Source organism: Telopea speciosissima, chromosome 2 (genome assembly GCF_018873765.1).
Source record: "Telopea speciosissima isolate NSW1024214 ecotype Mountain lineage chromosome 2, Tspe_v1, whole genome shotgun sequence".
NCBI lineage: Eukaryota > Viridiplantae > Streptophyta > Magnoliopsida > Proteales > Proteaceae > Telopea > Telopea speciosissima.
This window is the reverse complement of record NC_057917.1, coordinates 81,964,174-81,979,508: the sequence shown is the minus strand read 5'-3', so window position 1 is coordinate 81,979,508 and position 15,335 is coordinate 81,964,174. Positions and strand designations below refer to the sequence as shown.

General features: G+C 38.3%; 1 protein-coding gene across 1 annotated transcript in view; it reads left to right on the top strand.

Moving 5' to 3' along the window:
• LOC122653116 (UDP-glycosyltransferase 71K2-like) overlaps nt 1-15,335 on the top strand; it is a 66,763-nt gene that overhangs the window by 4,552 nt on the left and 46,876 nt on the right. Inside the window, exons 2-5 of the mRNA XM_043847052.1 lie at nt 8,986-8,996; nt 11,583-11,718; nt 11,890-12,019; nt 14,794-15,010. Of these exons, the coding sequence (XP_043702987.1) occupies nt 11,601-11,718; nt 11,890-12,019; nt 14,794-15,010 (465 nt within the window). The 5' untranslated portion in view covers nt 8,986-8,996; nt 11,583-11,600. The remainder of the gene's footprint in view (nt 1-8,985; nt 8,997-11,582; nt 11,719-11,889; nt 12,020-14,793; nt 15,011-15,335) is intronic.

Here is a 15,335-nt window from a genome sequence, read left to right as displayed (position 1 = left end):
CATGTGGAATCAGAATTATATATTACCTAATCTCCATTAGGTAGAGTTCACTTAAATCAGGTTTCTTTGGCTCTCAATTAGGATTCCTATTTTATTGTAATCTCATGTAACAACTTAAGATAATATATAAATAGTGGATCTCTCTAATTGAGAGAACACGGCAAGATTACCTAAGCTATCCATGACTTGGGATGCAAGTATTAGGTGACAATAGATTTCACATCAAAATAAGCCATGTGTATAGTTAAAAACCATATAATAGCAAGACTGTTATGCAATAGCCTTGGACTCTAGAGTCAAGTTCCCCACTCCATGGAACCAAGTTGGATATCGATCAAAAAATAATTAATTATTATATGGGAGAGCGTTCTTTTATAGAGCCTTAAACATAAAGCGTAGGGGTCACAAGCACACGGAAATCAATGTTTGTTTTTTGATAGAAACAAATATTAGAAAAAAATTTCATATATGAAGTAAAATTTATCGTGTAAAGTTTTTCGCTGAAACAAACGGAACCTAAAGAGAACCAGAACCAAATAAATAGTCATCCAAGTATAATAACAAAAAGAAAAAAAAATGCTAATTGGTTGTTGACTCTTGTGTCTAGACACAAGACTATGAAATTACCACTCAACTTCCAATGAAAAACAAATCTCATTCAATTAAATGCTCTTACACGGACTCTTATTAGTCCCGCATTAATGCAGACACTACATGACCAGATATCGATGTCTTACCCTCAAAATAAAAAAAATCATAACAAGTCATAAATCAACCAGGTGGAACTATTATACCCTCAAATATTATAGTATCATCCAAGCATAAATGTAATTCATATAGTCATCCAAGTTTAATATTATTAAAAAAAAATGAAAGAAGGCATGCCCAGTCAAACATGCATACCCTCTTGTCTCGGGAGCAAATTACATATAGGTCCTTTCGTCATTTATTCACTGCCTTATTAAGCTTATTCTTAATTATCAAAAAATAACTCACTCCTTAATAAGATTGTCAGGCGTGAGCCCACACACTGAGCTTGGTCATCAGTTGAGACTTTGACGGGAAGATATGGAGGAGGAGGAGGAACCAATGAGGTTATGGCGATGGGAGACGTCAGCAATGGGCATCTGACGAATTACCCAATTCCACATTGCATCCTTCGTGTCCTTTCCGAATTTCACGTTTTCCTGTAATTTTGTCACCGCCATTAGATTTAGAGATTTAGAACTACTAAATATTAATTAATTAATTAAAAATCTGATTTCTCTAGTAATATATATGTATCTATCTGATGTGGTAGGCAATCCCAGAGAGAGAGAGTGAGAGACCTTATCATTAACGGTGATTGTAGTTGTCCATCCGTCCCTCTTGCCAGTAAGAACAGTCAACAATTTATGAAGGTCCTCCTCGAAAGTAAGTTCCATTAATAGTTTCAAAGTAAGAGGCTGAGGAGACAAAGATAGAGAGGAGATGAGAAGAGAATTGACTTGACACAAAATGGACGCGCATGTTAGCACGATAGAACTCCTGAGATTCCATTGGAGGCAACAAGTGCATGTCCAAGTATGTACGTACGGGAGAATTTTCAATACTACTGTACTGTACGAGGAGGTTTGATTTGGGTTGAGAATACCTGCTTGTCTGTCTTGCAAGGTACTATAGTAGGCGGCGGCGGCAAAGGGCAGATGAGCTCAACCTTTCCCATCTTCATTCCCCGGAATATCTCCTCCACCGCCCCTCGGAGTTCCAGTGGGTCCACTTTCCCTACCACCGACAGCTTGTCACTGTTGACATCATATCGCGCATATATAACAACTTCACCGACCCAGAGACAATAACAGTTAGGATCTTATAAAAAAAAAAAAACAATAAGAAGAAAAGAAGAAACATAGAAATGGTGCGAAGTGACAGTGAGGGAGAGAGAAAGAGAGAGAGAGGATTCCTTGTATGGGAGGGGGGGGTGTCATGGTCATGGTCATGGTCCTGGATGGTTGTAATCTAACTAAAAAATAAGCAATATTGCTACCGACCTTAAATATCCTTGGCAGCGCTTTCTACTTGCTTTGCATGAGTTCCGCATGGGCACTTCAGGTTGAGCTTCAGTACCACCGTTATATATCCATCGCTGTTGTTCTTGTGGGCTTCATTAATCTGGTTATGGATCTTGTTCAGAGTTTGAGACAGAGAAACCAAGAAAAAAATAATAAAAATCACCCAAACATTTTCGAAACTTAATAATTAATTAAGAGAGAAAGAGAGCAACTACTAATCAAGAACTCACCGCATCCATCTCTGCGCTTCCTGTCGTCTCTAGCTAGCTCCTAATTCCTGACTTGTTCTGCACTCCAAAGAATGACGGATGAAATACGAGTAAAATCTGGACTGGGCTCCTGTGCAGTACCATGCCCGGGCTGCACGTGTAGCTTCAGACACAGCGAGATATAAAGAGACCGCTTTACCCCTGCCCGAACGCCTTACCTGAGTAGGGATGAGGCTGTTTTTTCACGCCTCGATGTGTCCGATAGTGCACGTACAGCCCGGGCAAGGTGCTGCACAGGATCCTTTTTTGGTAAAGTCCACCTCCGATCGATTACTTCATTTCATGGATGAATTACGATGGCGTATAAGTAAAATTAACAAATTAATAGTGAGTCCCACATCCCTTCACACACATATGTTCATGTACCGTTAAAAAAACGTTGTTTCTGGCTGGAACAGTCCATCACTGAAATTATATATAAGTTTTGTACGTCCATTTGTTTGCGCGGCAATTTAAAATAGGGTTGGTGTTCTCTGTGGGCCGAGGAGTGTGACAAATGAGAGCCCACACGTAGTCGTCTTGTGTGGGTGTTTCAGAGGTGGAGCTGGCCAGTTGGGCAGAGGCTGACAGGATAGGTTGGGGCGGGTTTGGTGGGCTTATGTAGGGCTGCGCTGGCTGGGCGGAGTGGGGTGGCTCGTGAGGGCTTCGGTGGTGCGGGTGTAGTGCTGGTTGCAAGAGAGCGGGGGAAAAACCAACCCCCTATCAGAACTGGTAAGATATTTTATTTTCGTTATTTGTTTCTTATTAAAAAATAATAGAAAAATATAATATTATGCGACGCTTAACAACCACATTGTTATATAAAAATGACCTAAACAATTAGCTCTCAATGAACCCCAAGGGGCAGCACAATTGGCAAGGGACAAGGCCTAAGGAAGTTGAAGGTCCTGAGTTTGACTCTGTCTTTCCCCTTGGGACCACCAACTTGAGAGGAAAATCCCTGGTGGACATGGGGGGCTCCAGTATCTCTTGGTTCGTATGTGTTGCCGGATTGTGCACGAGCCTTAGGGGATCGGTCAAAGGCCGGATACCTCCTGTAAAAAAAATTTTAAAAAATCTCTCATTGATCAAGCTTGGTGGAAAATCGTGTTCCCTGAATCTAGCTTGATCATTGAGAGGTCTTCTAAAGGCCAGATTCTTGAAACGCTCTCAGATTCAGATAAGATCCGATGCCTTGGTAGCAGTTCCAATGCTCTGTGGACGGTTTTAGATTCCATAACATACTATTGGATTGGTTGATGATCTTCATAAGCTGAGAGATTGCTTTCGGAGCTACATTTCATGTATCATGTTAGAGAGATCAATGGTTGGATGGATTTTCTGGCTGGGTTCGCATAGTCTTGTCAAGAGATCCATCAATGAATAGATAGTCTCCCAGTACTGGTTCTTTTCGCTCTTATATGGGACAATGCCAATGGGAAAAAATTCTTTAGACTGTAAATTCTTTTTTATCCCCCTAATAATATAAATTTCTCTTATTCTCCCAAAAAAAAATGACCTGATGTGGCAAATGGAGGTAATGATAAACTGACATAATGTATATACTAATGGCTAACTGCGGTTTATAAAACCTGCCGTAGAAGATGAGCTACACAATTGGATTTTTTAGCCACAGCCAATGGGAAAAATGGCTTTTATGTGGCCAGAAGGAATGGTTTCTCTTTTGGACCATTCTCATTTTTCCACATGGATAGATGATGTGGTTATTCTAAGTATTGGATTACAGAGAATTGAATATGATATGGATTAATTAGCCACTTATGAAATCTCATACTAACTCAATCAAATACTCTCTTTCCATGTCCATATATCCCAGATCCCGCATATGGATAGATAATGTGGCTATTCTAAGTATTGGATAGAAAGGATATGATTTATTTATTTTTTGATGGTAAGAGGATATGATTTAGATTAGCCACATACGAAATTTCATACTCTATCAAATTTTCTCTGTGTATGTCCACAAAATTTGTAACTTGACAAATTTTATTTGAGGTGAAATTTGACATGTGAGCAGGGGTTCTTAGGGTGTAATTGTTAAAAAATTTGAACCCTATCGAACTACCATATGAAAAATATTTTGGAATCAGAGGAAGCCTTTTCAACGTGGACCGCAGAGGAACCAAGAGTGCAATTTCCTATCAAAATACTATGATTCTACAGTTGCCAAAAATGAAAATGCTGGTAGAACAAAAGGGAAAACATATGATTCCCACATGCTATTTTATTACCAACCCACACACCAATAATGAGTTAATTAAACCTGGAAATTCCCGCTGAAGACCAATTCAACATTAGCAAAATGGAGCCCACTTAAGGCTCAAATGATTTTTGCATGGGTTGAAACAGGCCGGGTGAGCTTTATACTCAAGGCTAAGTTGGGCTTGGGCTGGTCCTGATTTTTCTACACACCAGTTTGGGCTTAGGCCGTGCATCCAGCCCATATATCCAAACTTCCCAATGGTTATCCCCCATCAGTGCCCCTATTTAGAATGTTAGTTCAAAGCTTAATTTGTTGGATCAAAGAAAATACTATCTAGTCCTAAATCCTAAAACAAAAAGTAAAATATGGGCGAAAAAGTGATATATGAATAGTTAATTTTTTTTTTAATTTTTTTATTTTTGGGGGAGAATGAACGCCACTCGGTCACTCAACGCAGGCCACCCTGTGCCCTAACACAGGGGGCACGCAAAATGACTGCTACACCCGGTGTGTTTTCCAAGAATACATACCAACCGCTGCCTTAGTGGCAAAGGACTTGTAAGCCCATTGCAGGGCAAGAGGCACTATAGGGGGTGAAAGAGTTCCCTTTTCTATTACAATAGAATAGTATTCTTGGTGAAAAGGTTCTTCAAGCTGTGGTTGTGATATATAGACTACAACAGTGCAGGAGTGCAAAGCTATGATATATAGAATGGAGAGTCTGTAGAAATGAATGTCTTGAGACATAAAATGGAGCAATTCAGATCCCAAATATGCTCCGATTTGAATTTATTTAATTTGGGCATTAGATCATAATATTAGATACGGTTTAACAATTGGAGCAAAACTAGGTTAGGCAAGTTGGGTTTTAATTGAATGTTGATCCAGAAGCAGAATTTTGTCTTAAGAGTGTAAAGTGATATGTGGGCCTATTAGCAATTGGGCCTTACTATGGGAGAGGCATCAATTGGAGCAAAACTACCAACAACATGCACTAACAACTCTTAATGTGAACCTGGACTTTCCACTAATTGATAAGGAGGGGGAGGGGGGGGAAATGGCTATTTATTCCATGGTTAGAGCTAGTAGCCAACTAATGGTCAATACTTGACTTGCAGTCCCAATATATACATATAGGGGCAATGGCCGGCAGTAGAGTACAACACAGATGACCGAGTTGTGGGGGAAAGTTATTACTTACTCATTTTGGTAGTATCTATTAATGGTCCTACCAATTCATGTTTCACTTTGACCACCATTAATAATTTAATATGGGAAGAGAGACACCATGCGTGGACCTGCTTAATTAATTAGTACTTGGCATACCTATGTCTATCGCTGGCAATTTGTTTTCACCTATATCCATTAATACTTTCTGATCAAAGTCTTCTTTTATTTTGGATTGGATTCTTCTGCGACCTGGGGTTGTGCGTGTTAGAAAAAAAAAAAAAAATACGATTTTGCAAAAGAAAACGAAGTAGGAAGAAAAAATCACACACATCAAATAAGATTGACCTGATTCATCCTCCAAAGAAGGAAGACTATATCCACGATTGAACGATTGAACGAATCTACTATTTCTATGAAGTAAAAATATAAATTCTCACTCTCACATCTCTCAAAGAGATAATAATAATATATAAAAAAAACTTTAAATCCAAAAATTACAAAATTACCCTTAAAATCATCCAATCTGAATGAGTTCTACAAAAGGCAATGCCTAGGATGCTGACGTATGTCCTTTTTAACTATTACGGCCCACCGAAAAATCATCGCAACACTTCCTGGAATGATATCAAACTAGATTTAAAACCTGCAAAGCAAATTAGCCTAGAATAGACGTAGTAGTTGCTAGTATGAGCGTGGTGCTGTCCATCTTTGACTGCCTCTGGAGTTGGTGGGCCATGGCTGCCAATACCTTCACTCACATTAGCAAGCCTTCTTTAATCATGAAACCTACTCATTTACGTAAACTTTCACTAGAATTTTGAATTTTTTTTTTTTTTGATTTTGTTTTCAAGGAATAGTGCCTTTCAGGCCGGGTCCATGGGCTTGTCTTTTATCTCTTGCTTTTCTGGATCGTGGACACTTGGTTTTTGACATTATTAAGTTGGAAAAGAATAAGGTTTGCGAAATAAGTGCAATCTCTAGGGACCCACTTTGATTGATCTTTCTGGGTTGTGGGGGCGCTTTAACTTATATTATGACTTCTCCCAATAAATTCCACGGCCCCATCTATGGTGACATTAACTTCTAGGCTCACAAGGTTCACCACAATCTCTCTCAACATGTTTAGGAAGAAATGAAATCTTAGAAACACAACACAATGCATGATCCTTTGATGATATAGGTAATAGGTATTGGTATTGAGATATATGTAAAAGAATGTACACGTACTACTTACCCAATAATAACTTCTATCCCCCAGGTACACTACTTCTCTACAATCCCCAGGTACACATAACTTCACTACCCAGTAATTAACTATTTAATATATAGCTACATCAATAGTTACAAGCCATCCATGCCATCTCATGCAAGAACCATGCCAACCCGTAAGAAAGAAAAGAATGACATATGTATTACAAATAATTGTAGAAACCTATTGAAAAATTATCTCTTCCAATTCCCTGCCTGGCCCAGTTCCGGGGGAGTGGATCCTATCCAAGCAGGGGTAGGGTGATCATTGCACCCTTCTTGTTAGAGGCACTAGGAGGGAACTGGGTCGGGCAGAGATATTGGATGTTAAATCCTTGGGTGAGAATTTGCAAGTCTAGCGGAGCTGCACCAAATGCACAGCTCAGGTGGTGTTATCATTTCGGTGTAGAATAACTTTGGTCACTGTCTCTTACTTACATATCAAGTTTCAGTTCTTCAAGTCTCAATCTATCAAGTGTCAAAATTAGGTTTTATAAAAGGAAAAAACTTTGGAACTTTATAATGTTTCCATTCTTAAATTCAAAATAATATTATATATGAGCGTATACCTGTGTCTAGACACGGTTCGATGAAAAAAAGACCGTTGCGTCCTTGAAAGTCTAGGTACACACCTACAGTCCTACACACAGCACCATTTAGGGGAATTTTTATCCTATGCAGTTATTGCACGGTGTAGTACTGCATCATGCGACGGCTACAGAGGCCATGTGCATCATGTGGGGCCCACTGTACCACATGGTCTCTGCTGCACCACATGATGCAATACTGCACCATGCAGTTACAGACTTATCGGAGAGGATAACGATTCCCGTTTAGGGTTCTTTCTCCCATTATTATATAACTAGTCAATCTGGTTGAACTTCTAGTTCGTCAATTTCGTTAAATCATCATTGTATTCCGAGTACATCTGTCAGGCTCTTATTAGTTGCATAACTTTCCCCCTTATGTTAGGAATTAGATGTATCGAGATCTTCTACGGCGTGCCTACTTGTAGCGGCATGAGCGGTGCAGACCATGTCGGGCTCGCAATGACCGCCTTGCCCCCTGCCCAACTCCTTGCAAGAACGGAAGTAAGGCGGTCATTACACGTGCGACATGGTCTGTGCCGCTCTCACCACTACGGGTAGACGCCGTAGGAGATCAGGGTCCGGAATTAGATAGATCGATATAATTGGAAATAAAATAAAAATATATGGGTTTGGAGTTTGGACTTCACGTACGTAGAAGAATAAATTGGGCCAAACTGGGAATTTTACCCAACTTTGAAAAATACCATCATCGCTCGGAACAATTTCTTGTGGCTGCGGTCAATGATATCACAATTTTCAACATTTTGATCTAACACTCAATTCCATGGCCTTCTTTATATTGGTGGATCCCACTCTCACCTTTTTTTTTTTTTTTTCCTTTCTCTTTATGATGATTAAATAAGAGAGATTTAGGAGTGCTAACAATAGGTGATAAGTTGAATGATGACATCAATTTGAGGTGTAAAAATGTATTAGTAAGGAAGATTAAAGGTTTGCATACCAAATAAACTAAAAAGAGCTAACGATATGGATTATGCCTCAGGTTTAACAAAAATTATTGTTTTTAAATTTCAAATAGATATGAATTACAAATCATGTTTTTATATTTTTTTGGTAAAAATTTCAAATCATGTCATATGTGCCCGCACAGTACCAACAACTTCTTCCCAATGCCTCTATGTACCAACAAGGGTAGTGACAGGCTGGCAGCGCATTCTAGTCAATGAAATCACAAAAACTCTGCCTTAGTACTTCAATTAATTAATTATCACAAATAAAACTAATGAAACATCAAGAACAACGATGCGTGGAGCAAACCTTCAAGCATAAACAATTAATTTAGTAATTGTATACCTTTCAGTAAACGATTTCACTTTTTCTCCCCTAGCTAAAGGTTACTCTAATGACCAATTCCGATGACTCTGTAACGGAATTGATCATCAGGTTTTGCATTTCGAAGATACCTGGATTGGAAAGGTTACTTATCGTAAATCATCAGAGATGATAAGTTGATATATACAAGTCATTGAAAAAGAAAGATGTGAGATGGAAGATGAGATTGGAAGGATGGAAGGTTGAGAAATATCTCAAGGTTTTCTAACAAAAGGGTAAAAAAAGTTAAAACAAAACTCAAAAAGGGTAATATGATCATTTATGAATGTTTTGCTTCAAGTCACGGTTTCAACTTAGCGGAGGGGGGTTACTTGTAAACCTCATCATAGTCCAAGCTTCAGGGGAGGTTCATATAATTGTTCAAAGTACGAAGATATTTATAATTAAAGAAAAATTCAGGGGAGGGGCATATAATTTGCTCTAATTTATATTATTGTTTCTCTTGACGACCGAATGAGTAACTTTTGTAGGTAAAGAACTAATGAGTAACTTACAGAAATCATTTAACAGAAAGGCCGGTCCCTAAAATCCTATTATCCTAAACATACATATATAATTGTCTTTCTATTTTTATTTTTTTTTTATTTATTTTAGGGATGACTATATAACAAACTAATTGAGAAAAAAAAATATTTGAATGGCTGTGTTGATGAATTGTAATATGACTTCACTCTAGGAGAGTTTTGTAGAATCATAAATTATGGAATGCATTTAGAAAGACGGTGGGAGTGTGGGACTAAGTTGTGCCATAGTACGTTCACACTTTCTTTTCTTTTTTTTGTTGTTTCTTCTTCATATTGTAGACATCCTCTATTCTAAGATAAAACAGTCGTGTTTAATTTGCTCCTCCAATAGTTGGGCACTTGTTTATGGATGGGGCACTTTTGTGGTGTGGTAGGGCATCCGACGTAGGAGCACCCGAGCATGCAATCCCATCCAATGTGAGTTGGGCTGTGTGCTCAAATGCTCTTGACCGGCTGAATGTCCATGGAGGATCCGGGTCCCTTGTTTACCAGACATTTTGGAGACATTTCAAAGTCATGCTCAATTAAAAAACATTTTTCAGAGAGACAAACAGAAAAACATGAGAAAGAGAAAGATCAGGCAAGAAAACAAAATGGGATAGACGTCCATCATACTTATAATTTTATTATAGGGAATATGCCTTCTCAAACATGCTTACTTGGAGAGTTACACACAAGCGAGGGCCCAACAAACAAACTCTTTATCTGTGAAAATACATCATTTCACTAGAAGAAAAGAAAGGAGAATGGATCATCTGCATGCACCAACAGGTGAACGTACATGTGAGAGCCAACTATCTGTGCTATTTTTGCCATTTATAAGGGGAGGAGGGGTTTTTATAGAAACAAAATTAAAATGGGATTGGTTCTCACATGTACGTTCACCTGTTGGTGGTATGTGCAGAGGAACCGAACTCTAAAGGAAGGTGGTATGCCCGCACTTCGATGGAGAATATGCAGCAGTAATTTTTTACCGTTGTTATATACCACTTTCAGTAGCAGTAACACATTACACTATTAAATAGACAAGATATTCCACATTTTCCGGTAAATATTATCTTTAGTGGTGATTTTAAATGATGACCTTACCCGCTTACTTGTTAATTAAAAATGAAGTAGTTTTCTTGTTTGAGAGTGTGGCCTATGCCAACATTTTCATGTGTCTATCTTTCTTCTAATTTCTCAATGCAAAGGGGGGCAAAGATGTCATTTCATATGGGAAAGAGAGAGACACACTCCCGACAGAGGTCTTTTTTCCTAATTAAAATACTATGTTTTGTCTTGATTAAAAAATCAAGTGCCCGTATAATATATATTATTTATCGTAGGTTTACGAAAAATGACACTAGATGTTGACTTCAACCACCTATTTTTTTCAGTTAACACAAATATGTTATTTGTGGTGGTTTAACATTTCGTGCCATTCATTTAAAACGGCAATTAGCCAGATGTCTATTTCACCAATTTGTTTTTTCGAATAATTAACGCCACTAAATGGTGGATTTTTTTCCATGTCCTCACAAAAAAGGTTAGGGTCTTACATATGTTTTTTTTTTTTTTATTTTTTTTTTTTTAATATGAATCCCTCATGGATTGATATTTTTTTTTCAGATCACCAATTGATGATATATATATATGCAAACTACCATAATAGAAGGGTAAGAGTTCTCAGTGGGAAGGGTAGCTCATAGCGACATCAACATCATTACTACAAATCATTAGGGGTGAGGCAGTCATTTCCCACCCCTCTTCTTTATCTGGCGTAGAGTGTACACTCCCTCCCACAGAGAACAGTGAACTTTCCTCCCCAATAAAATCAACCCCATGCATTTTTGTCAATTAATTAACTGTGTGTGAGGGCAAAAGGTATTGGACTGGTAGGTGGTGAAAACTTGAAATATAGGATGATTGCCATCATAAAACCAAAAAGATAATTAAGACAGTGTAGATCACATCCTTAATTTGCACTAGAAAAGATGGAAAACTTTCTGTAATTGTTGATTTAGATAGGCACGTGGGCGGGCTAAAAGTTAAAAGAGATGTTATATATAAGACACACAGAGAGAGAGAGAGAGAGAGAATTCTTAGTTCGTCTCTGGCCTGTGGGTGAGTGTTTTGTGGGAGTGTGGTGTTCTGAGAGCTGAGAGCTGAGTAGAAGGGAGAGGAGAGGAGAGGAGATGAGATGAGATGAGATGGGTCGTGTAAATAAATTTAGAAAGGGTTGTTGGACTGAAGAAGAAGATAAGTTGCTCAGAAGATGCGTAGAGATGTATGGTGAAGGGAAATGGAGGCACATCCCTGAAAGAGCAGGCAAGAAATTTAACTCTTTATTATAGTTTAAATTCCACTTATTTTTCTTTATATATATATATAACAAATCCGAATTCTGGTTTTTTTTTCTTCCTCTCTCTTAATAAAGAATGGAAGAAAGAGGGAGGAGATGATCATGTTTGTTAAGGGGTTTAAATTAATAATTTGCAGGTCTGAATCGATGTCGGAAGAGTTGCAGGCTGAGATGGTTGAACTATCTCCACCCAAACATCAAGCGTGGTGACTTTGCGGTTGATGAGGTTGACCTCATCATCAGACTCCATAGGCTGTTGGGCAACCGGTATTTTTATAACTTCTTCTTAATTTTACTCTTCCCATTCTCTCTTTCTTAATTTCTCTGGGTATCGTGTCTGTCAGTAGTGTGTTCAAAATAATTTGCAGTAGTGTTTGTGGGGGAAGACTGAACTCTGAAGAGCTGGATAGTCATGGAGAATAATCCATCAATCATAGGATCATGAGAGGTCAGGAGTACCAGACTACCAGTGCAATTCAGCTCTCCTCCAGCCGTGTGATGGGAGCTGGAAGATCTCAGCCCAGCAAAACAAGGGATGTTTGGATCATTTCCTTTTTGGCTGGACTGATCTTCTAGCTCCCGCCACGGCCGGAGGAAAGCCAGGTCCGGATCAGTGACTGTAAAATGAGAGCCGTAGAGGGGAGGGACGGTAGTAGGCTAGATTCTCGTCTTTGCGTGTGAAGTTGGTTTAATACGTGTCACAGATCCTTGTCGTTTAGAGTTTTTGAGTCTTGAATTTCTTATATTTCTGGGGAAAGTTTTGGAATGCATGGGCATGCGTTCTTCTTCTTTTGTCTTTTGATACAAAGTCCAATGGAAGTGTACGTGAGAGCATCAACAGTAAAGTAATGGGAATTTTACCTTTCATGGGGCAGAGAACGGTTCCAGCTCCGTAAAAAAATAAGCAGATCTTAAGAATCTTTTGTTGGGAGCAGCGACGCTTTGCATTGAATCCTATAAACAAAAGCAGTTGTACAGTTGTATAGGGTTTTAAATGGATCAGATAATCAGCTCGAATAATACTATATTCGCACCTATGGGTTTTTTAACTGATTTCGATAGTTTTAAACAGATATAGATCAAATATTTTATTTATTTACGTGTAAATTTATTTTTTCGGATAGTTATAGTTTATCTGTATCTGTATCCGTTTAACTTTTAAACAGATTCAAAACACGAATATAGAAATGAATTTAAGCTATTCATTTACCACACCCCTACAGCTGTACCACCATAAACGAACGAAAATCCATAAACAACAAAGCCAGGTTAAACCAACCAACCAACCATATCTCTCTCTCTGTCTCTCAGCCTCTGTGTTCACTCCGTCTTTGTGGGGCTAGGCACGTGGAAACGCCAAATCGGGCCGCCTCCCTTATTTTCTTTCCAATAATATACACTCAATGCCAGGTATTTAGATTTGGAAGCGAGAATGGAACGGTCAGTCTTCATCCATTCGAATCGGCTTAAACAACAGTCAAATTCAATCTCTGGATTTGGGGCCTGAATTCGAATCTATTTCTCTTTCTAACTTTTGGATGTAAAGAATGGAAAGTTTTTAATCGTACCTTGAATCTAATCTTTTTCTTTCTGTCCGGCCACCTCCTCCTGCCTGTATTTAAGAAATAATTGTTTCAAGACTTTAATGGTCTTTCCTTCAACTACGCCCTTTTGTTATCATCATCTATCTAATTGCTAGAGCCAAACATGAAAGGTGCCATGGACTTGGTCACCGGAGCTTTCTCACTTAAATCATCTATTTGTACAAAAAATTATCAGAAACTCTCTGCCTGCACTGTTGGTCTTTGAAGGACCTAATCTATGAAGAAACCATACCATGAAGTTTTAAATAGGGTTATGATCTTACTTCTACTCAGCTACACTAGTGTTCAAAGAAAGAGAAGAAATACCAAACAATCAAATTCAAAGGGGCTGTTCTGCAACTACAATTACTAAAAGCCTCACTTTGAAATTTCACTTTTCGATTGAAGTGAGACACTTCACTTTTTTCCTCTACTCTGAATATGAATACTTCTATTTTGATCCTCATCACAAGAGAATATAAGGAATCATTCTTAGGCACTTTCTTCCAAGCTTGCACTTATATATAATATAATAAACATATTCTATGTGTGAGAGAGAGAGAGAGGGAAAGAATATTAAAGGATGTAGTCCTCTCTGGAGAAAAAGTTGTTGTAGTGGCATTGTTTTGTTTTGTAATATATTTCCTATCTAACAAATCGAAAAGGATAGATATGCATTTAAGTATTGTGGGGCTGAGTCATTAAAGAACATTGCAATGTCAATAATTAGGTAGTACTACTGTACACTTTGTAATTTGTTACACTTTATTTAACTTGGGGGAGTACTCATACACGGCTGTGAAAGCCGTGCATGTGAGACGGTGGGAGTTTTAAGGCATTAAATATGAGTGGAGGGTTTATAACTTTTCTTTCTTTTTTGTGAGAAGGGATACGATCATCCGTGTATGAAATCTTTGGCCTATTTAATTTTAACCAGATCTTGACAACCCTTGGTGCCATGCCCATGTACCTCAACTCCAATTTGAAAGTTAGATATATTGTGTTATAATCGATTTCAAAACCAAAGCAGATTCTTTGGAATATGCCACACTCACAACAAAGTGTTGGGTAAGACATGGGAAGCTGTGGTATCAATGTGAAGGGATTTTCTTATTAACATTCTCTGTTAAGGTAGTGTCAAATCATTTGTAATCTTATTTGACGGAGGATCAAAAATACCCTCCGACCCCCAAACCATAAAACTCCTTCTCATTTCTTTGAAGTGAGGCAAAATTTTGTAATCACAAATGTGTACTCAAATGTGCGTGATAATGACATTATGATAAGTGCAATTTCAATTTATTTTTGAAAATCTTTTTTTTTTTTTACCTTTGATTTAAAGAATAAGAGGAGGCAATCCAAAAAATGTTACAAGTTTTAAATACACCTATAGAAATGTCATTCTCAAAATCTTGTGTGTAAAACGATTAATGTAATGTTCTGTTTGTGTGTGCTTAGGTGGACCCTAATTGCAGGAAGAATTCCTGGAAGAACAGCCAATGATGTCAAGAACTTCTGGAACTCTCACTTGAGCAAGAAGCTTACATCTGAGCACAAGCTCACATCAAGTTTTACAAACAAGCTCCATGATCCCGTCACCACCGCCATGAATTCCAGGTGGTCGAGGGGGACCTCGGAGTCTTCTTCAGGTGACCAACAACCACAAGAAGAAGAAGAGAAGGAAGCAACCTCATCCTTTTGGAAGAGCCTCTTAGTAGAGGGACAAGAGATGGAGATAAACTCAACAAACTTAACAGTTGAAAAAAAGGATATGGTTGTGGGAGAGAAGGATGACTTGTTTCTAGGGGCTGGTGATGAATTGCTTCAAGACATGGACATGGAATTGTGGGGGGGTGCATTTGGTGGTCAGTAGTGCCCACTTATTTCACATCATTCTCTCTCATTATTGGTGAGTGAAGATGGAATCTAGAGAGATAGTGCCTTCTGCTGTCTATTTTCTATTATGTATGTATTATATTTCTTCCTTCACCATCAAATGT